The sequence below is a fragment of the Chelmon rostratus genome, chromosome 9 (assembly GCF_017976325.1).
Source record: "Chelmon rostratus isolate fCheRos1 chromosome 9, fCheRos1.pri, whole genome shotgun sequence".
Classification (NCBI taxonomy): domain Eukaryota; kingdom Metazoa; phylum Chordata; class Actinopteri; order Chaetodontiformes; family Chaetodontidae; genus Chelmon; species Chelmon rostratus.
In genome coordinates this window covers 28981830-29004586 of record NC_055666.1, presented here as the reverse complement: position 1 = coordinate 29004586, position 22757 = coordinate 28981830, and the positions used below count along the sequence as shown (strand labels likewise).

Here is a 22757-nt window from a genome sequence, read left to right as displayed (position 1 = left end):
GCGACCCCTCAGATCTATCTGGTGACCCCTCGGAGGGGCCCGACCCCTAGGTTGGGCACCAGTGGACTAAACTTGCTAACTGTATATAAAGGAGTTGAAATAGAAGTAAAATGCTGCTCCAACAATCAATAATGTACCATCGAATCACATATCAGACAGAGGAGACATTTCACTGCAGATTGAGTACTTTAGTACTGCTACTTTGAGTACATTGTTCTGATAATACTTGTTACGGCAGCAGATCCAGTATCTGTGTCATTCAGTCCAGCACTTTAGAAAAGAATGGACGCGAGCAAGCTGGGTTCTTAATCAAACTAAATACTTTATCTGATGAAAAATGATTCAAATACAATCTCCATGTTTCAGAGTGTATCGTCTGTAATAATTCACTATTATTTCCTTTGTTTTCACAGTTATCGGATGTGGAAATGCAAAGACTGCAGCCTGTCATTTGATGTTTTCTCATGCTGTTTGGTTCAGATGTTTGGTTCAGTAACTAAAATGTTAAAATAATTTGGATCAAGGCAAAAAGAATTAAGGTTGGTTCAAGTGAAGCATTATTGTTTACATCAACATAAAATAATCAGGTCATAAGAAGTCACTAAATTTAGTTTCTGTGAAGTCAGATACTTTAGATGTGATATCTGGACATCATTTTTTTTAGTTTAAGCACTTTTTACTACTTTTTTCAGTGTAACGACACTTCACTGACACTTAAACTGCTTTCAGCCTGTTTGTTTCCAGCTGCTCAGCTGACACATCACCTTCAACTCAATCACAGTCCTGTACCTGGAACTCACTGTGTCACACACACACACACACACACACACACACTAAATAAAAAGCTGAAGAGCAGATTATGAAACCAAAAATATATTTTAATATCGTCCTTCATGTACATGAAACTTTCCAGAACAGTCAGGAGAGAATCAGCTTCATAGAATAATGTACAACAGCCAGATACTGAGTATATACACACATCTGCAGAGGGAAGACGTTCACATCATCAAACCAGTGTGACCACTGCTGGAGTCGTGCTGGCACCAGTTCCACTGTTCTGGGAGGACTGGTGGACAGACAGGACACTTTCTATTTGTCTTCCACCACATTTCAAAGAAAGCTGTTGGACTTTTTGAAGAAGTGAAGTTTTGAACGCAGACTTTTACTTGTGATGGAGTATTTCCTGGTTGTACTATTACTTTTACTAAAGTAAAGGATGAGTTTTATCTCTTCCACCTGTGAACATATAAACTGTGTGATCGGTTGTGTTGGAGGAACAGACCTGTTGGAAGCTGCTGCCACCTGCTGGTCACTCACAGCATCACATCCAGTCACAGTTTCAGAACATGGAAACAAGAGTTTATGATTTTAGAAAATAAGTTAACATACAGAATAAAAAAAGGCTGAAATAATCCAAGTAATAACACCCAGCGACGCCACCAGATGAATAACTCTACACGGTTCACTCCAGCAGTGTTAAAACACAGACTGTAAATGTACAACTGCACATCAGAGGTCCAACTCTGCCTCTTTATAGTGTGTCGCCATTAAAACCAGTGGAACCAGTTTCTTCTTCCACACTCAACATGTAGCTTATGTAATAAATGGTTAATACACAGACATGTACAGTACGTCGTGTTATTAAGAATATCACACAGTGTATTTTTAGACCTTTTATCTTGACAGGACAGAACATCAACTTCGATAATGATGATGTTTCTTTTTAAATCTGACCAATAAACAGGTTGAGGATGGATTATTACACTGACACACTGTCCTAACAGGAAGTGATGCAACGTGCGCCCGTTGAAGAGGCTTGGCTTCCTGACGAGAAGACGACGCTGACCTCTGACACCAAACATTCATACAGCTCAGCTTCAGTCTCCTCAGGCTGTAATATTCATTTTTGTTACTGAAGCTAAATTTTGAATGTAGAACTGATTCGGCTATGCTAAGCTAGGCTAGCTACCTTTCAGCAGGCCTCCTGTTCAACTGACGGGTGATTGTTCAGGATCACGTGTTAATCTGTGGAACTGCTCAAGTATTAGAGGGTAAAACTTTTTGTTGTGTTTCTGTAAAGTCCTCCTGCCCCCCCTTTTTTTGTGAGGATTAAGGATGGTGGGGGTCACATGAGTCCAGACTGTAAAGAGCTCTGAGACAAACAGTAGATGGACTGACCCCCCCACACGCTGCAGAAACATTCACAGACTTCGCTGTGACAAAACGTTCTTTTCTCTCAGACATCATAGGGCCTCTCCTCCTCCTCCTCCTCCTCCTCCTCCTCTTCCTCCTGCTCCTCTTCAGTCTTCTTGGTGAAGGCAGACGACAGCTCCTGCAGCAGCAGTTCCTGTGATGGAGTACAGACTCCCTGCTGCTGCTGCCTCCTCCTCACCGCAGGCTGCTGGGCGGCGCTCGAGTCTGCTTCTCCATCGGCTCCTTCGCCGCCGCCTCCGCTCTGCTCCACGGGGTCCGCAGAGGCGCCGCGCGTCCGGACCGGGTCGGGGACCATCACGTGATCCACGCATCCGGCCGCCACGGGAACCAGTCTGAGCGGCAGGTGGTCCGGGACCTCCTGGGTCTCTGCGGCGCTGCTGGACAGGAAGCTGGTCTCCAGAGATTTTAGGACCTGCAGGCCAAAGTCTCCCACCTCCTCATAGAGGGGCTCGGGGAGGTCCGGAGACTCTGAACGCTCCTCAAACGAGTCCTGCTGCACCTTCATGGGCTGCAGGTGGATAGATAACATAAATATAAAATAAAGTACACAATGCTCACAAAGTATGCATTAAAAGTACAAAGTACTCACAAAGTACATGGAGAGAGTCCTTCTGTCGTGTAACTTTCTCTGCAAAGAAAAGACAGAAAAGAGTCTGATGAACAATTACGACTCCACTTGAGTCCACTTTAAGTTTGTTCTTCCAGTGGAAAAGAATGTGAGACATAAAAAGAACGCAGACTCTGAATCAGCGGCCTTATATCGATCAAACATTCACTATTCTTCATCTTCATCTTCATCATCAGCGTCATGACAACAGATGACAAACATTTAAAACTACCAGAACATCCAAAAAGTCTTAAAAGTCTTATCCACAGGTTTGTCCTCCTGTGAGCATGTTTTATTTTGTCATTGAACACTTCATCTGTTCTTCTGTGCCCCCCCCCCTCCCTGGTCATCAGGTACGTGGAATCAGAATCTACTCAAAAGTTTTCTAAAAGAAGAAGAAGTGCAGCCTGACCAGCGTCTGATTGGCCGACAGCATGCTGCTGTTGCTCTCGTCTCCTCTGATGGGGACGAGCGGCATCGTGCCAAACTTCTGCTTGGAGATATCTGAAGAGGAGTGACGCCTCAGCACCGGCGGACCCGGGTCATCGTTCTGCAAAATAACCACAAAAGAGTCAGCGGGGAAGCGCGAGAGCCGAGGACGGTCTCGTGTGGAGAACCTCGAGAACCGAAGCAGACGAGACGGTTTGTGTTTGACGAGGAGTTCACCTGGTTAATCACAGAAAAGAGAGAAACAAACTGAGGAGGTCGACGGTTGTTTTTCTCTGTTTAAAAAGGAAAATATGTGTGTGAATATTTACGTTCTTGACAATATGAGTTGATTTTGACTAAAGAAGCTGAGACGGCTTGTGAAAACGAACAAACAGTCATCTCCCCGCTGAAGCTACAGGGGGGGGTTAAACTGTAAGACCCTCACCCCTTCAGGTACGAAGTGGTATTACGATACAGCACGGCTACAGCTAGCTGTTAGCATGCTAACGTCACGTTGGGGTCACAACATGTTTCACCGTTAAACAAACTTCAGCTTCTTCTGATCACATTCAGAGCAGCTTCCTCTCATCTGACCCTGCTGGACTGAATCTGATCCCGAATCAGCCATCAGGATGAGAGGCGATCTGACCTGAGCTTTGAGGAAGCTGGTGATCCAGTCCCACAGTTCAGCCTCGCAGGTGCAGCACAGATAGCTGAGAGAGAAGAAGAGTTTATTGATCTCATGCAGGGAATCATTCATGTGATCAATTCATGACATTAATGATCAGGCCAAAGTTAAATGTGTCAGAACTCAGAACACTGAGACGCAGCAGCTTTTCGTTCTACTGATTCTTCGTTAACACCTGACGATCCAGGAATCAAGACGTTGACAGGAAACGACTTGTTTCGTTAGAAAAGAACTCGTCACAGCTGAGTCCGGACTCGTACGAGGAGCTGTTAATCATTGATGAGAACACTGATACTCACAGCTGGTGTTTGTCCGACATCACTGTGAACCCCCACCTGCACACAGGTAACACACACACAGTCACTTCACGACACATCACATCACGGATCGTTTCCATCTGTCAGCTGACGACAGACGGAGGTTTGACCTCTGACCTCTTCAGGTGTTTCCTGATCCCAGGTCAGCTCTGACCGTTCACACTGATGACCTCATGACCAGGTGACTCTGACCTCAAACATCGACTGAACAAACAGACAAACGTTGGTTTACGATGACCCGATGAGTCACGTGACCCGATGAGTCACGTGACCTCAGTTTGAAGCAGGAACCAGACCAGCTAACTGGATTCTTCGTGTCCCTGCAGCTTCACGGCTCTTTGTGTTATCGATTATTTACTGATCGATCTGTTTCGATTAGATGTTACGATGGAAAGGTCGGATCAATAGCAGCACTGGGATCAGTCATCAGTTGGTGTTCTGTTCTGAAACGTCACCTGGTCGGAGCTTTCAGCTTCCTGCGGATGCCGATGTAGATCTTCATGGACTTCAGAGACCACTCCTTCTCCGGTCTGATGCTCTGAACAACAACACAGAGCAGTCAGAAGACTGGAACGGGAGCCGGTCTGAGCCGGTTCTGACAGAAACCCAGTTCTCGCTGAGCGGTACCTTCTTGTCTTTGAGCAGCAGCAGTTTGTGGTCTTTGATCTGGAACGTTCTCTCCTGGAACCGGTTTCCCTGGAGGAGCTTCGGAGGTTCTTCACGACACTTCAAGAGACCGATTTTCATGGTCTCACTCTTATAGGCTGAACAGACAGACGGGCAGAGAGACAGACAGAGAGACAGACAGGCAGAGAGACAGACAGAGGGACAGACAGAGAGACAGAGAGAGAGACAGGCAGAGAGACAGACAGAGAGACAGACAGGCAGAGAGACAGAGAGAGAGACAGAGAGACAGGCAGAGAGAGAGACAGACAGGCAGAGAGACAGACAGAGAGACAGACAGGCAGAGAGACAGACAGAGGGACAGACAGACAGAGAGACAGGCAGAGAGACAGAGAGAGAGGGAGAGAGACAGAGAGACAGGCAGAGAGACAGAGAGAGAGACAGAGAGAGAGACAGACAGAGAGACAGGCAAAGAGAGAGAGAGAGAGAGAGAGAGAGAGACAGAGACAGACAGACAGGCAGAGAGACAGGCAGGCAGAGAGACAGACAGAGAGACAGGCAGGGAGACAGAGAGAGAGACAGGCAGAGAGACACACAGAGAGACAGACAGGCAGAGAGACAGACAGAGAGACAGGCAGAGAAAGACAGAGAGAGAGACAGACAGGCAGAGAGACAGACAGGCAGAGAGACAGGAGGGAAAGACAGAGAGAGAGACAGACAGACAGAGAGACAAACAGAGAGAGAGACAGACAGACAGACAGAAAGGCAGAGAGACAGACAGAAACAGACAGACAGACAGGCACACAGAGAGACAGACAGAGAGAAAGAGAGACAGACAGGTATCAGCACTGACAGTAACAGGAAGTGAACTGAGCAGTTTTCGTATCTGCGTCTTTAACCAGCTGCTCTTTTGAGCTTCTGTTGGTTTCTGAATGATCGGCGATGGAGAACGTTCTGGAAGAAAAGAAACTGATGAAGAAAAACCAGAAACAATCGACACACAGACACTTTCTAAGCTTCCCCTCCGTGTTTTTAGAGACAGACTCAGCGGGGAGGAGCAGCCGAGAGAGGCGGTGTGTGTTCAGTGTGTGTGCTGCACCCACAGGTCAGGATGTTGATGCCTTCTCCTTTAGGAACTCTCTTCACCACCAGGTAGGCCGAGCTCGGGTCGGCCATCTTGCACCACTGCAGAGCCTGCTCCAGGACTTTCTCTTTGGGGTGTAACGGACGCTCTGAAATGAGAACAACTGTCAGGTGGGACGCTAAAATCTCCCAGGCACCCTGAACACATCTGGGCAGCTGTGTCAGAGACAGAGAGACAGACGGGCCTGAATCTAAACTCAGTCCTGGAGGATCTGAGGGAGAGACAGGCGTTATCTTGTCGTCTCACCCAGCTGTCCGTCCTCAATGGCCTCAAACGTCATCCACACGTCTTTGTCTCCGGCCGGGACGTTCCTCATGAACAGAACCTGATTGGTCAGCTCCTCAGCACACATGGTGGGAGACACCTGCGGGGGTCAAAGGTCACACGAACCGTCACAGCTGGAAATAAACTTCCTGTTTATCCCAGCATGCACTGGGTGGGAGTCAGGTGAACGCTGATCCTGAGTGTCACACTTACTTTGAGAGTGATGCAGCAGTCCGGTATCTTCATCTCCAGGTAGACTTCGATGATCAGATCGCCGGCCTGAGACAGCTGAGACAGAAACCAGCACCAACTTACAATCTACAAACTGTCGCTCTCATTAAACACTTTCCTGATGTTAGCTATGACATCATCACTGCAGGAACAGAGTACCTGAGTGTCTTTCCAGGTGGTGATGAGGCTGATTTCCAGCTCGATCTGAGTCTGATGCTCCTCGTCAATCTGAAACAGGATCACAACTTGGATTTGTTCAGTTTTCACAACTTTGATTCAAGAAAAGTCCAGAATAAAACCAGAATCAAGAACCAGACTGAGTCTACTGACAGCAGTTTCCTGAAGTGTTCCTGAGTCCAGGTATTAATCTCTTCATCCAATCACGTGATCACAAAGTGTTGACCCTCGCTCCATCCTCGCTGTGAACCACTGAGCCTTTCATGATGCTATCACCTGTTACCAATCAGCCTGTTTACCTGTGGAATGATCCAAACAGGTGTTTTTGGAGCGTTCCACATCTTTCCCAGTCTTTAGTTGCTCCTGTCTCAACGTGTTTGAAACGTGTTGCTGCATCAGATCCAGAATCAGCAGATATTTACAGAAATCAGTGAAGCTGATGAGCTCAGACAGTAAATATATTGACTTTGTGCTGTTTCCAGGTGAGTTTCTGTCAGAGAGGATCAGCAGGTGATCACTTCCTGTTTATTGATCCAGCTGTTGGAATCAGGGTGTATGATACCAATGAAAGTGACTCGACCTCCACTTTGTACTCACGTCAAAGACGTACAGGTAGTTGTCTATCAGATCCTCTACGATCTTCACCTCGTGTTCTCCTTTTCCGTCAGTCTGAAACAGACTGGGAGCGAACAGCAGCGACAGGTTCTTAGTGCACATCTGGTTCAGATCAGCACACTTCTGGACCCTGAGAGAGAAGTTCAACGACAGCTTTACTTCTCTGCTGCTTACAGCACGACTGCTGACCCCAGTGCTGCTGCTCCTGATGCTGTCAGAACAAGCTAATGATCTAGCATTTTGTTTCAGAGATATCCTGCCCCCTCAAATAAAAACTGATCAAATAAAAGCCGGGTCCTCTAATGAAGGTCAGGGACATGAACATGAACAAATAATGCAGGCTGGAGAAAAACTCCTGGTTCTGCCTGCTAAACATGTGCCTTTCCTTCTCTGTCGTTTAATAAATTCACAGGATAACCCTGTTGTTTGCAACACCTTGTTGTTCTGGATCACTCATCAGCAGTATGATTGTCTTATTCCAGTCACTGCGGGGGCATGTGTGTCAATGTCTCAGAAAAAACTGCTAAATAAAGGCCTGTCTGTGGCATAAACCTGCTTCACATTGAGGACTGGCAAGTAAATAAAGGCCCCGGCCACAATTTGAGGAATTACGGTACATTTGAGACGTGTCATAAGTGTAACAATTAGCATGAGGAGAAGTGTCTCATGTTGCAAATGAAACAGGCCCCGGAGTTGCAGGTCTGTTAGCGTGAGCTCACCTGTACAGGTGACTGATGAGAGCAGCCAGCGTGGTCCTGTTGACTCGAGGAAGACTCCGGATGATCTCTTTGTAGCGGTCCAGCCTGTGACTCTTCTGAGGGATTTCTGAAGATGAAAGCAGGACAGACTTAAACCCATATTTCATCTTGACTTTTTTTTGCAGTTTTAAGAATCGCTTATAAACCTGATGCTGAACGGATGATGTTTCTCTGGAAACAGTACTCTGGACTTCAGCTCAAATCACAAAAAGGATCCGGATTTCTGTTATTGGAGTTTTACGGTTTGTTCAGGTTGACCACCTCACTAATGTCCCTCATACTGAGTTTTAATGAGGTTTAACCGGGAACGCAGCATTGACGCATGATTGCAATCGTGAGTATTACTTTCACAATGATGAAGTTCGGCCAGTGTCAACAGAACACAGAGGTTCAGGTAAATACACCTGAGGATATACCACACTGCCTCCAGTCTGCCTGGTCACAGAGTTTTACGGGTTTTACAGAGTCAACCAAGGATCTGATGTCTTTTCAATCAGCTGATCTGAAAGCTTGTATGACAGTGATGAGCAACGCCTGAAAACAGACCCTGAACTCTGGATCTGACAGCAGTGACCTCGACTCTGTTCTAAAGCGGACTCACTAGCAGCCTCCTGCCACAATGGGTGGAGGTCGGCCATGAAGATGGGGTCGTCCACCTCTCTGAAGAACCTCTTCAGGACGTCCGTCACGTCCTCGATGAAGTGGTCGCCAATCCGCAGTTTGACGTTTCGAGCGTCTTTGCGAAACTCCTCCATCAGCAGTTTGATCCTGGATTTGGCCCCGTTCTTCCGATAGATCCCCTCGTGGCCCAGACCTACAGAGCATGCTCAGAACGTCACGCAGGCACACAGTGAGGGAGGAAGAATATCTGAGCTGAGACAGGAAGTGTTCCAATAACGCTGAAAGAGGCTGAAAAGCTCCGTAGAGCTGCAGAGATGGAGACAGTTCGGAGCTGAAAGTTTCTCCTCTTCCTCACCGTACTGAGTGATGAAGGCGATGCAGCTGTCCACGATGATGGGGATGTCGTTTCTGCTCAGCTGCTGTTCCCTCAGAGTGTTTCCTTTGCCACCGGCTGCTCGCTGGATGTCCGAATACCACAGAGAGAAATCTGTCCGCCCAACGCCCTGCAGGTGGAGAGTCCTGACGAAGAGGAAGCGGAATGATGAAGAGAAACAGAAATTCAGCCAAACCACATGTCTCACAGAGGAACTCTTCGTCTCACCTTCCTTTTTCCACTAAAACCAGGATGTCTTTCTTGTCGTGGTTTTCGGTCTCGGAGGTGATACCTTCAACGCAAACAGAGACTGTTTTTTCTGAATCAACCACACAGACGTGTTGTGTTTGTAGACCTGGAGTCTCATTTAGAAAACGGTGTGCAGGATCCAGGAACCTGGACATGTGCACACCTGGATCCACCTCATGTCCCGCCCTCTACACGCCCACATTCACCATAAATGGTCAATGCCAAAGCGCCACACGAATGCTGCCAAATCAATGAGCTGAGGGTCACTGCAGGATTTACTGTTTAGTTCAGAGATGTTTGTGTTCGCTGCAGAGTTACAGAAACTAGACGACAGCTGACGCTTCACCTGCTGCTGAGAACAGTATTACAAGATAATATTAAGAACTTTGACTGTTTATGAAAACGTGGGTCTATATTTAACGCTTGTGGCTTCAGTTCACCACATCACCCGTGTATTAAACGCTCGTACGTGTGGCGCACAGTTTTCGTGCAGGTGTGCACATTCAGTTTTTACAGATTGCAATTTTCATGAAGAAAACGGCGCCCCCTGCAGGCTCAGTTTTGTTTTTGTGCACACGGTTCTGCACAGTTGTAAATGAGAGACCAGGTCTGTCCAGGACACTGACTGAGCTCCTGCAGACGGTTCAGGTTGATGATGTCCTCCGCGGCGCCGTCATTTCGGGGACAGATGAAGAGGTTGGACTTCTGCAGGACGAAGTAGGCCTCCTTCCACTGCTGAGGGTCCAACATGGCTCTGTACCGCAGCAGACCGACCCGCTCAAACTCCCGAGTCAGCAGGCAGTGACAGCTGAGGGGGGTCGCAGCCTGGTGGGGACGGTTAGCAAAGAACAAAAAGGAAAAGTTATCACGCTGCCAGCTGGACAGGAAGTAAAAGCCCTACAGTCACAGCCTACCTATGACATCACTTCCTCTCATAACTAAACCTTTTAAACAAGTTTAGAATAGTTGGAATTCTACATTCTACATCCAGACTTTAGTCCTTCATCATTCTGTCCCCCTTTTGGCTTAACTGTCATTTGCAGGAGGGAGGAGATTCTCTCCTGTGGAGGTCCTGGTATGAAAGGGGGTTTTAGTGATTATATGAGGAACACTTAAATCCACTTTGAAGGTGTTCTCCCTCTGAATGAACAGTAAAGTTCTTTATTACAGAACCATCATTTAAAACCACTAAACTCTGCAGTTAGTTTGTGGGAAAGATCTCAGTGTTGTGGTTGAAGGTAGGACAGAGTTTCAGACCTTCCCGATGGATCTGGTCCAGCTGTGCAGAGTCTCGGCCGTCTCCAAACCAAACTGATAAAGTTTCTCTGAAGTCAAATACAACTCGAAAGTGTAGCGGAACCTGAGAGAAGTGAAACACAGATCTCACCTTTGGAATTTAACTCGAATGAAGCGTCAGGTGCAACGTAACGTCCGTACCTGTCGATGAAGCCGTTGTTGTTGGAGGTGTCCGGTCGACTGACGCCCAAACACACAATGTCTTTAACGCTGATCTGCATGCAGGGATCGGCCGATCGATCCGACTCATAGAAGAGCAGAGACCGATCCACCGAACACCAGAACTTCTGGAAGTCTGACAGAGAGACGAGGAGACGTTCAGTCTCATCAGATCTTACAGGTTCCTCAGAGTCTCTAGAATTACCTGGAAATGTTCCCAATAAACACTCATCTGGTTCTTGCTGTACATTGTTCTGTCCAGTGAAGCCTCATTATTGTTTCATTCGTTCACACCTGAGAGAAAAAACAACCTGAGCCAGCTGACCCCCCCTCCCACCTTCTCGTGTTTTCCTGGACAGTGTCCCTCTGTGGACGGAGCCGGACTTGTAGAGGTAACCAGAGTGAAGGACGGGCTGCATGATCTCATCGTAGACACTGGGGTCTGAGAGGAGAGACAAAGAGACGAAGACAAAGAGACAAAGACAAAGAGACAAAGACAAAGAGACAAAGAGAGAAAGACAACAAGACAAAGACAAAGAGAGAAAGACAACGAGACAAAGACAAAGAGACGAGGAGACAAAGAGATGAAGAGAGAAAGAGACAAAGAGATGAAGAGACAAAGAGACAAAGACAAAGAGATGAAGAGATAAAGACAAAGAGATAAAGAGATTAAGAGACAAAGAGAGAAAGACAACAAGACAAAGACAAAGAGAGAAAGACAACGAGACAAAGACAAAGAGACGAAGAGACAAAGAGATGAAGAGAGAAAGAGTCAGAGAGACAAAGAGACGAAGAGACAAAGACAAAGAGATGAAGAGACAAAGAGATGAAGAGACAAAGAGACAAAGACAAAAAAGAGATAGAGACAAAGACAAAGAGACAAAGAGACGAAGAGACAAAGAGACGAAGAGACAAAGACAAAGAGATGAAGAGACAAAGAGATGAAGAGACAAAGAGACAAAGACAAAAAAGAGATAGAGACAAAGACAAAGAGACAAAGACAAAGAGATGAAGAGACAAAGAGAAGAGAAGAGTATTCAGCTGTAGCAACATATTAAAAACACACACACACACACACAACGCGGAGCAGATCTCAGTAGATCACAGTACAGTAGAGATCACCTGACACGATGCAGTGATCCAGCAGGTCATGATGTCGTTGGCCGCTGTTGGAGTTGGCGAGGCGAGCTGACTCCGCCTCCGAGAAGATCTGAGTGACAGTTTTCAGAAGAGTCTGTTCAGAGACCGCTGAGCACAAGACCTGTCAGAGACAGAGAGACAGACGTTAAGACAGACTGAGAGACATTAACACAGACTGAGAGACATAAAGACAGAGACATAAAGACAGACTGAGAGACATTAAGACAGAGACATAAAGACAGACTGAGAGACATTAAGACAGGGACGTTAAGACTGACTGAGAGACATTAAGACAGACTGAGAGACAATAAGACAGACTGAGAGACATTAAGACAGGGATGTTAAGACTGACTGAGAGACATTAAGACAGACTGAGAGACAATAAGACAGAGACATTAACACAGACTGAGAGACTTTAAGACAGACTGAGAGACAATAAGACAGACTGAGAGACATTAAGACAGGGACATTAACACAGACTGAGAGACTTTAAGACAGACTGAGAGACATTAAGACAGAGACATTAACACAGACTGAGAGACTTTAAGACAGACTGAGAGACATTAAGACAGAGACATTAAGAAGACTGAGAGACAATAAGACAGAGACATTAAGACAGACTGAGAGACATAAAGACAGACTGAGAGACCTGTTGTTTTACTGGAGTCTGACTGGGATTACTGGGACACACACACAGACAGAAGACACTGAGCAGTGTCCACAGTCTCAGTACTGTTTCAGTAGCAGCGGACCAGTGAGTCCAGGTCTAAATAAAGGGAGGCGGTCTACGGGCAGTCAGACCTTCAGCAGCGCCTCCTGGCTGGGGAACGCAGGGTGGCTCAGCCGGTATCGGCCCTCTCTGTATTTCTGGGTGATGAACTCCCGTCTCTGCTCAGGCGAGGCGTCGCAGTCCAGCTCCTCCGCCGGACACAGCCGAGCCCCCCAGAACTCGTTGGCCCGGTCGTTCCCCAGCATGATGAACAGCTGAAGACAGACAAACAGTGGAACGAGGTTCAGGACTGCAGACCGGCCCGGAGCCAAACATGGGCTGAAGCTGATTGTTCAGGCTCTGGACCTGATCCCTCAGACGGTTCATGAACTGCTCTGCTATGAGGTCTGGGTGAGAACAGGTGCTTCAGGCGGTACACTGGTTCTGGTCTCACCTGGACGATCTCGTTGCTCCAAACGCTGGTGTCCAGTTTCAGACTCTGGACCTTAGAGACCATTGTCCCCAGACCTCTGTGCTGCCCTGCAGACACACACACAAACACACACACACACACACACAGGTGAACAAACGGGAGGTGTGTGAGGACGGTGACGTCACTTCATCCTCATTTTTAATCCCGCCCACAAACTCTGATTGGTCGGTTGTTTCACGTCGTTTCACTTCCTGGTTGATTCTTGTTCACCTGGAAGAAGCTGCTGTTCTGGTTTCATTCATCAGTACAACTGATGGTTCAGTCTAACGTCAGAGTATCTGTGATGATGGATGTCAGTGTCCCACTTCACATGGTCGACATGCTGCCCCCCCCCCCGTCTGATTCCAAAAATACAGCATTTCACCACATTCCCAAACACAACGATACGTTCAGCACACTGAGTACTGCTGGACTGTACTGTAAACATGCCTGAGCCAGTACTGCAGTAGTACTAGACAAGTATTTGTGTGCATCTTCAAAAACCCTGTTTCAGTCCTCCAGTGTTTCTTCTGATGTCCCTCTGAGGAAGAAGAGACATGAAGAAATGAAGCAGCTTCCTGTCAGACTGAGGCCGAACAGGAAGAGTTCAGCTTCAGGTGAGACAAAAAAACACACACACACACACACACACACAGACACACACACACACACAGACAGAGAGACACACTCACACACACAGACACACACACACACAGACAGTGTCACACAGACACACACACAGACACACACACACACACACACACACAGACACACACAGACACACACACACACACACACAGACACACACAGACACACACACACACAGAGACACACTCACACACACACAGACACACACACACACACACACACACAGACACACACACACACAGACACTGTCTGTGTGACACAGACACACACAGACACACACAGACACATGTGTGTGTGTGTGTGTGTGTGTGTGTGTGTGTCTGTGTCTGTCTGTGTGTGTCTGTGTGTGTGTGTGTGTGTCTGTGTGTGTGTGTGTCTGTGTGTGTCTGTGTGTGTGTGTGTGTGTGTCTGTGTGTGTGTCTGTGTGTGTCTGTGTGTGTGTGTCTGTGTGTGTGTGTGTGTCTGTGTGTGTGTGTGTGTGTGTGTCTGTGTGTGTGTGTGTGTCTGTGTGTGTGTGTGTGTGTTCATGTTCACATTATGAACATTGGAATCAGGTTGAGCTCCAGCACAGAGTGCAGTGCTGAGCGTCTGTGAAACGGGGAGCAGTGGACGCTGCTTGGAGGTTTGTGGGATGTTCAGGTGGTTTCTGGAGTATTTCTGTCCACCATGAACAGAGCAGTGAATCGAACCTCATCAAATGGAAGCAGCCGAATGGTGTTCAGGACAGTTACTGTGAGCTGTCCACCAATCACATCGATGGATTTAAATCCATCAGACAAACCAGATGAGACAGACAGACAGATGATAGATTACCTCATCCATCTCCATGACAGACTGTGGCTAGTCTGATCTGATCTAATGTAATCTACTGTAACTAAATCCACTTCTCTGAGTACTTCAGGTACCTGCACAGTTCTTGCAGATGACCACACACAGGTTGATGGAGGCCCAGTCGGGGTTCAGGGCCTTGCAGTCGGCGCACATCCTGTTGGATCGGTTGGACCAGATCTTCTCGGCCACCTCGTAATCCGACAGAGTCTCCGCGATCGACTCCTGCAGCGCCTCCATCCAGTCCCGTTTGTCCCGGTCCGACTCGGCCGTGAAGCTGAGGAGGCGGAGCAGAGGCTTGTTGGAAGGTCGCCACGGCAACGGCATTTTAAAGACAGAAACCCCCCTTTTCAAGTGTGATTTCAGTTTTCAGTGTTGACGTTATGACAGAAAGGAAAGTCTCGACTTCAGGAGCTGAACGCAGCAGACTGAAGCGATAGTTTCAGCTGCAGGGCTGTGAGGCAGCGCTGCAGAGCTGCAGGGCTGCAGAGCTGCAGGGAATTAACCATAATCAGCTTTTTCTCATTCTCTGACCTGCTTTTTGGACCAGCCTGGCAGAGGCTGACAGCGTTTCACTCCCAGTTTCATCTAAAGAGCTGAAAACTACAGAAGTACACATGAAGCTTCTCTGCTGGAAGCTGAACGTTTGACATAAAGAGCCAGAAGGACTCTTCTCAGCCGGCTTTAAAGGAGCTCTGTCACATGAAGAAGCTGCATTAACCCGCACAGCTGTATGAATAACAGCTCTACGATACCTGAAGGTTTTGTATGGCGTGATGAGGTCGAAGCTCTTGTGTTTTCCGTCTCTGATGGTCGCTCCCCGAGCTTCGATCAGCGTGATGCCGATTCCGTTCCGAAAACACTGCAGACACAGAAGTTAGAGACGCGCGTGGAGACAGTCCAACAGGCTGCAGCATCCCAGAATAAACACAAACGCTGCTTTGGTGTTCAGAGCTGCAGAAACATCTCAGTCGGCCTCAGATTCTTACCAAACGTACCAGCGAGCTCATTCCAACCTGCTTCTTTGCAAAAGTCAGTCAGAAGATTCTAGAAAACTCGTGAAAGAGCTGAATTTTCATTAGAGAGCGTTCGACCTCGTCATGGACGACCTCGTCATGTTTTTTCCACATGTTGAGGAAAGGTGTTGGTGCTCTCACCTGTTCGCTCTTGTAGAGCCAGATCTGCTCCGTGTTGATGGCTGCGTACACTTTAGATTTGGTTCCTTTCAGCTCGAGGACGCCGTGTTTCTGACAGTGAGACCCGGGGCCGAAACGTCGCCGGCCGAACACCAGCTGATCTCTGACGTGCTCCTGCAGCGTGCCGACCCACCGCCGCCTCAGCACTGAGCACAGGAGACACACGGCGGCCATCATCATCATCATCATCATCATCATCATCACTAGTCTGTCTGTTTGCTCAGCTGCTTCACTCACATGCTGACATTCTCATGACAGTTACTCTCAGCTGTGTCTTGTTATGAGTTTTCTGGAGGCTCAGGGACTTTGACTGGATCAGCGTCCATGCTGCTGGACGTCCTCAGCTCTCAGGTGTTTGAGGCGGTTCAGGACTCTGCAGACCTTCAGCTTCATTCACACAGTAAACAGCAGCGACGGCCTCTAACATTAAATGACTGACTGGGACTGTGTGGATCTGTTCAAACTGAACTCAGAACCACATCGTGGACTCACTGAGGCCTCTGCTCTGCCCCTCTCTTCTTCCTCTGTTACTTCCTGTGTCACCCCGCAGAAATAAAGTGCTGTCTGCAGAGATCAGTAAAGAGCTGCTTCAGAGCCTCTGAATGCGGCAGGTTAGCGGGTCAGTCTTTTGTCCGCCGGGTCACATGACCAGCTGAGCTTGTCCATTACTTTGTCTTTTTGAATCTTTTGTCTCTGTGTGTAATCTAAAGGATGGATGGTGTTCAAATACTCAAAATGTTTTCTTTCTAGCAGATTCACTGATGTTTGTATGAGACACCAGGACAAACTCAACGTCTCAGGATCAGAACCAACAACCAGAGTGATGTCATATTTAAATGGTATCACAGGATCTTTTAGGACTCAAACAAGGACCAGGTCAGTCCTGTGGTGTGTGTGTGTGTGTGTGTGTGTGTGTGTGCTGTCTTTCACCTTCATTATCAGTCCTGAAAACAAAGATCCTCTGACTCGTCACAATCTCAAATTTATTGTCTTTGGCAGGGCGGGCCATCTGGATTGCAGCCAATGGGATCACTCCTTTCGGGTAGATGTCCTGAAACAGCGCAGGTGAGAGGAAGTGGTTGAATGATCATGTTTCTTGTGTTTCATTCAGACTCAGAAGGACGTTTCATGACTTGTGTCAGTTTCTTTTGATGTTCAGCACAAACATCACAATCAGGCTGAGGGGTCACGTTTCTGTTCCTGCAGTAAAATCCTGGAGAAACTGTTTGTGGGACTTTATCTCCTGAACTGAGCCTGTCAGGCAGGATTTATTCTCCAGGTCGTGTACCAGCAAACAAACCGTCCTGTTTGGGTTCAGGCTCCTGCTGGTTTGGATTTGGGAAATTACTCCTGCTAGAATCTGCTGATGACTAATGAGAAGAGCCTGAGAGCATCAGGAAGCAGAAGCTGACGACCTGAAATCAGCACAGCAGCAGAGCAGTCAGAGCGTCTTCACCTTCAGCAGTTTGTGGTTTTCTGAACAGATTTAAGATCTAAGATTTAAGTCAGGATGGTTTATGAATACAGCGTGACTCTCAGCTGCTGGGAGATCTGAGGACGTAGAGGACTGTTGGCCTCCTCACCACACTGATAGATCAGGAGGTGGAAGAGGAGCCGCTAACGGTCAGCTGTGCTTGTTGTTAGGAAATAAACCAGCTTCGTACCTTCTCGCTGCCAAAGTACATCAGGTTTTTGCCATCGAACTTCACGTAGCGCTTCTGGAAAACATAGTTCCTGAAAAATAAAAACACACGTCAGAACAAACATGATCCCTTTATAACAAGACACAGAGACACAAAGATGCAAGGACACAAAGACGCAACGATGCAAAGACACAAAGACACAAAGGAACAAAGACACAACGATGCAAAGACACAAAGACACAACGATGCAAAGACACAAAGACACAAAGGAACAAAGACACAAAGACGCAAGGACACAAAGACACGAAGACGCAAAGACGCAAAGACACAGAGATACAAAGACACAAAGACACATGGACACAATGACACAAAGACACAAACACACACAGACACAAACACACAAAGACACAAAGGAACAAAGACACAGACACATAAAGACACAAAGACACAAAGACACACAGACACAAACACACAAAGACACATGGACACAAAGACACAAAGACGCAAAGGAACAAAGACACACAGACACAAACACACAAAGACACATGGACACAAAGACACAAAGGAACAAAGACACAAAGACGCAAGGACACAAAGACACGAAGACGCAAAGACGCAAAGACACAGAGATACAAAGACACAAAGACACAAAGACACATGGACACAATGACACAAAGACACAAAGACACACAGACACAAACACACAAAGACACAAAGGAACAAAGACACAAAGACACAGACACATAAAGACACAAAGACACAAAGACACACAGACACAAACACACAAAGACACATGGACACAAAGACGCAAAGGAACAAAGACACACAGACACAAACACACAAAGACACATGGACACAAAGACACAAAGGAACAAAGACACAAAGACGCAAAGAAAGAGTCTCACCAAAGAGGTGTAGTGGGAGGAAAGGAAGGAAAGAGGGAATAAAAGACAAACACACCGAGGTGAAGACGAAGATGAAGAGGAGCAGGAGGAGGAGGAGAGGAAGGTGACCAGGCAGAGGCAGCTCCTCAAGAGGGAGGAGACACAGGGAGGAGCAGAAAGGAGGAGATGCAGCACAACTGCCAGCGCTGACCTCTGACCCCTGACAAACACAGCACACACACAGATAGAGACACAGACAGAGACACACACACACACACACACACAGACAGAGACACACACACAGACAGAGACACACACACACACACATACACACACACACACAAACAGAAGGTTGTGTCATTGATGTTCTCAACGAGCTGATTCAGTCGCTCTGATTGGTCGGGTAAGTCTAAATCAAACGAACCCCAGCGGTTTAGTTCTGTCTGGTGTAACCTGTGCTCTAAATCAAACGCACCCCTGTGGAGACAACTTGTCCAGCCAGCCGCTGATGATGGGTGGCGCTCTCTCGGTCAGAGAGGTGTAGCTGGCGTAGGGGGAGATGGTCAGGTCCTCGTCGGTCTCTGGCGGGAAGGTGTGGGGGGACAGGGAGAGGCCGCGGGTGGCTGGTGGAAGTTCTCCAACGGTGCTGTAGCCCTGAGAGTCTCCGGAGTGAAGAGCCTGAGACAAACGCTTTGTCCAGGAGAACTTCTGACACCTGAAGGTACAAATACAACTTCATTCATAGAGTTTCGGGCAGATTAACCAGGCATCACGTTTTATTTTGAAATCTGTGGACTTTGCAGGTCTTTTACCTTTTGTGATCAGCAGAGGAAAATGAGTCCTCATCTTTTTGGTCCTATAATGTGGTTTGTATGGTTTGTTAATTATCCCTCAAAGTTCATTCTTGACTTTAGCGACAGCAGTTGAGAAAACAATCTCACCACGAGGGTTAGGGTTAGCAGCTGTCGTGAAGCTTCCTGTCTTTCTCAACTGCTGTTTCCAACGTCAAAAACAAGTTTTGTCTGGATTCAACACAAGCTTGAGTTTAAAGATCAGAACCTGATATCTGAGGTCATGTACCTTCAATATGCAGACGATGCTGTTCTATACATCTGTCTTACTGCGTATACAGAACAGCGAGCTGTCTTTAATATTGTGCAGCCTCAGCTAATTCAACCAAAGCCTGTGTTGAAAGCAGACACATTAATTAATATTATTTGATTAATTGATTTTTATTATTTAATCTGTGATGCAGCTGTGATGTAACCTTTGTTAACGTGATTTTTTTTAGAGATGTATTGTTTGACTGTGTCTTTCATACTCTCTTATGTTGTCTGTATTATTGTATCCTGGGATGTCAGGCTATCATTATGTTTTTATACAGTATTTAATATTTTCTCACACAAAGCTAAAGAATAAACATATAAAGTTGCTGGTGTCTTACCCATGATCCTCTGCATGTTTCTCCTCCCCCCTCCTCATTTCTCTTTCACTCTGCAGGACAAAACATTAAAGGACCACTGTTCTGTCATCACAGACTGGAGATAATTCAATCAAACACGCTCTGGCAGATTTGTGACCGTTTAGGAACTGATCTCTCTCCATCACGGGTTCACCAGCGGAGTCTTTAATAACATCTCTGTGATGAGGGAAAGAAGGAAGGTTTGCTAGTTTAGCCTTTGTGCTGCTGTCTCACCTCACAGATGAGTGGATTTCTTCTGGTTTGGAAAACAGTTTCACAGTACGGACTGATCTCCTCCTCAGGGTCGTCTGTCGAAGCTGTTGAACAGAAAGACTGAGTGAACTGGACGGTAAGGCCCCCCCAAACTCAGTGTGACCCTGGCCGGCCGATTACAGCACACACAGCACTTTCATATTCAGTCAAACCAATAAAGTGGAAAAACAAGATCAACAAGACGGTTGTCCCTTTAAATTTTGGTCAAAGGTCATGTTTTCATTAGCCAGTCTTCACATCTGTACTCACCTCTGGCTGATCCTGAAGAGTTGTTACTTAAAGTGCTGCCACTGAAAGCACACAGAGACAAAATCAATAATTGATTTAAAGGCACACTCCAGTATTTCCACTAATGAGAGATAGATTAAGGCTACAGGTCTGAATCTGTGCAGCAGAGGCAGAGATCCTGACATGTGGCTCTGGATCCACTGGATTATATATCCCATCTACTCTGGGAGCGTTCTAGGATCCTGATGAAGCCACAAGCTGAAACACGTCGTCCTGATTAAGATGTCCTTAATACTACAACCAGTGGTCCTCCTGGTCTAGGAGCGCAGCAGCGCTGCATATTTCCATCTCTCTGCTCCGCCACCATCTCCTCTTGTATGTTTCACAAAGTTCACCTCCCAGTGTGAGCACCAGGACGGCAGGGAGGGGGATCAGATACACAGAACAGCTCACTTCTGAAGACTGTTGTCAGTATGTTTGGATGGAGGGACAGATAAATGGATAGATAGATAGTACATGGATAGTTCAGTGCAGGGGTCGGCAACCCCCGACTCGCTCATCCCTCTGATGCGGCTCCTGAAAATAATTAATGAGTTTTTAATAAAAGTGTATTTTATTTAAGCTCAGTCGTTTAGTTCATCGTGCTCGCTGATGGCGTACAGCCCTGACGTGCAGACGCTGTGCGCTGAGGTTCAAATGGCTCTTTGAGTGGTAAAGGTTGCCGACCCCCGGGTTAGTGGGTCGTTCGGTGGGTAAGTAAGTCGGTACGCCTTAAGAGGCCTCGGTCAGTGGGTGAGTCATAAGGTAGGTTTGTCTTTAGGCTAATTATATGGATGTATTTTGACACAAAATTTAGTTTAGCACATTTAAAAAATAAGTAAATAAATCTCCTTGTGTGGATTCTGGTTTACAATCAGGTCCATCACAGAGACCTACCTATGCCTCTCAGGTGTTTGTCTGGGTGGAGTCGGAGGAGCTGACTCTTGGCTGCAGTAAGTCCTCCCTCCACTAGGGGCAATAGAACCAGGTAAAGTGCCCCAGTAGATCTCATTAGAGACCATCTCCATCCCCCCACCTCTGGGTGAACTGGATGGCGAGGATTCAGACCGCCTGCTGCTGTGAAGACTAACAGGACAGGAAGTCACAGGAAGTGTCTGGTTGTCCTCTGTCTGCACAGGTAAAGAAGAAGAAGAGGGCGGGGACCCCTGGAACATGGCGGGCGGGACCCCACGGTTCATCCTCGGGGGAACAGGCGGTAACAACCCTCCAGCGTCTGACAGAGACGAGCTACGATTCGGCCTCCCCCTCTCCGCCTGGCTTGGTCGTTGGCTGTGTGTGGTCGACTTGTCATCGAGGTCAGAGGTCAACCTGTCAGGTGTGGGTGTGTCACCTGAGGTCAAACTCTCTATCACAGTAAAACAGATGGAGTCCTGGGAAAGCCTCCTGGGTGGGGGCGGTGCGGGCTCTGGTGTCGGACAGAAGTGGACGGGCGCTGTCCTGCGACGATTGAAGACGGTTCTGGGTTTGGGAACCGGCTTCACGACGGGTCTGCCGCCGCCGGAGTCCGTCAGCATGGCGGCGAGGTTTGGAGCCGAGCTGTTCCTGAACGCCTCAAAGTTAACAGGTCCCGGCAACTGTCGGAGCGATGCGGCGCTCTGACCTCGCTTTGGTGAAGAAACGTCTGTCACGGACTGACAGCGGTCACGTGGGAGATCAGCCTTCTGATTGGCTCTTTGACCCTCTATCCTCTGAATGTGACTGACCAGTCGTAGGATTCTCTTCCTGTGTCCCGTGGCGGTTATACCCAGGCTGACCAAGGCGTCATGATCCAGGTGTGTGAAGTCTCTCGCCAACAGGAGGCCACCTCGACGGAAGGTGTCCAGGTACCTGCAGTGAAGAAATGTAATTGGTCATTAACTTCAACCAGGCTGTCCTAATGCTTCGTCCTCAGCTGAAATCACATGTCTTCATCAGACTGAGTATTCAAGTCTGTGTTGTGGTCCCTCTGAGTCCCAGACTCTGACCTCTCCAGATGAATTGCTACTAGAAGCGTCTCAACCGGCGTGCTTCCATCCAGCGAGGCCATGACGACCAACATGGAGTCTGGATCTGACTTTGTCTCCTCTGCATTCAGGAAACACCGCAGCCATCGCTGACCTACAGCAGGGACAGACGACAGAGGTCCATCTGGAAGAGACAAGAACCAGAGACAACGGTTAAACCCAAAGCACCTCTGAGTCTAACCCCCACACAGACCTCTTCAGTATCTGTCTGTCTGTTCACACATTTGGACTTGTTGCAGCAGGAAGACCTCAGGAGGAACTGGTTTTAGTGTTTCCTCAGAAAACAGATCACACAACCCCACACACAAGCAGAACACCTCAGACTGTCTGCAAAATGAAACACTTCATTCAAAACTACACAGTCATTTATAAAGACACATACAGCAGATCTGGGCTCAGGTTTGGCTCCTGGAGTGTCAGCTTTCACTAACTCTGCGTCATTTTT

The 22757-nt window shown here is 47.5% G+C and overlaps 1 protein-coding gene across 1 annotated transcript in view; it reads right to left on the bottom strand.

Moving 5' to 3' along the window:
* Positions 1–857: 857 nt before the first annotated feature.
* arap3 (ArfGAP with RhoGAP domain, ankyrin repeat and PH domain 3) overlaps positions 858–22757 on the bottom strand; it is a 31195-nt gene continuing 9295 nt past the window's right edge. The window contains exons 2-35 of the mRNA XM_041944161.1: positions 22274–22436; positions 21186–22136; positions 20271–20311; positions 19983–20065; positions 19731–19780; positions 18762–19001; positions 17424–17493; positions 16690–16810; positions 15721–15905; positions 15319–15425; positions 14641–14840; positions 13070–13155; positions 12708–12890; positions 11889–12027; positions 11104–11208; positions 10749–10902; positions 10569–10671; positions 9938–10136; positions 9291–9354; positions 9045–9208; positions 8670–8882; positions 8030–8135; positions 7293–7440; positions 6678–6746; positions 6501–6575; positions 6270–6387; positions 5983–6111; positions 4883–5019; positions 4711–4793; positions 4238–4273; positions 3900–3963; positions 3234–3371; positions 2804–2842; positions 858–2722 (exon numbers count right to left, since the gene is read on the bottom strand). Coding sequence (XP_041800095.1) covers positions 2237–2722; positions 2804–2842; positions 3234–3371; positions 3900–3963; positions 4238–4273; positions 4711–4793; positions 4883–5019; positions 5983–6111; positions 6270–6387; positions 6501–6575; positions 6678–6746; positions 7293–7440; positions 8030–8135; positions 8670–8882; positions 9045–9208; positions 9291–9354; positions 9938–10136; positions 10569–10671; positions 10749–10902; positions 11104–11208; positions 11889–12027; positions 12708–12890; positions 13070–13155; positions 14641–14840; positions 15319–15425; positions 15721–15905; positions 16690–16810; positions 17424–17493; positions 18762–19001; positions 19731–19780; positions 19983–20065; positions 20271–20311; positions 21186–22136; positions 22274–22347 — 5160 coding nt within the window. The 5' untranslated portion in view covers positions 22348–22436 and the 3' untranslated portion in view covers positions 858–2236. The remainder of the gene's footprint in view (positions 2723–2803; positions 2843–3233; positions 3372–3899; positions 3964–4237; positions 4274–4710; positions 4794–4882; positions 5020–5982; positions 6112–6269; positions 6388–6500; positions 6576–6677; positions 6747–7292; positions 7441–8029; positions 8136–8669; positions 8883–9044; positions 9209–9290; positions 9355–9937; positions 10137–10568; positions 10672–10748; positions 10903–11103; positions 11209–11888; positions 12028–12707; positions 12891–13069; positions 13156–14640; positions 14841–15318; positions 15426–15720; positions 15906–16689; positions 16811–17423; positions 17494–18761; positions 19002–19730; positions 19781–19982; positions 20066–20270; positions 20312–21185; positions 22137–22273; positions 22437–22757) is intronic.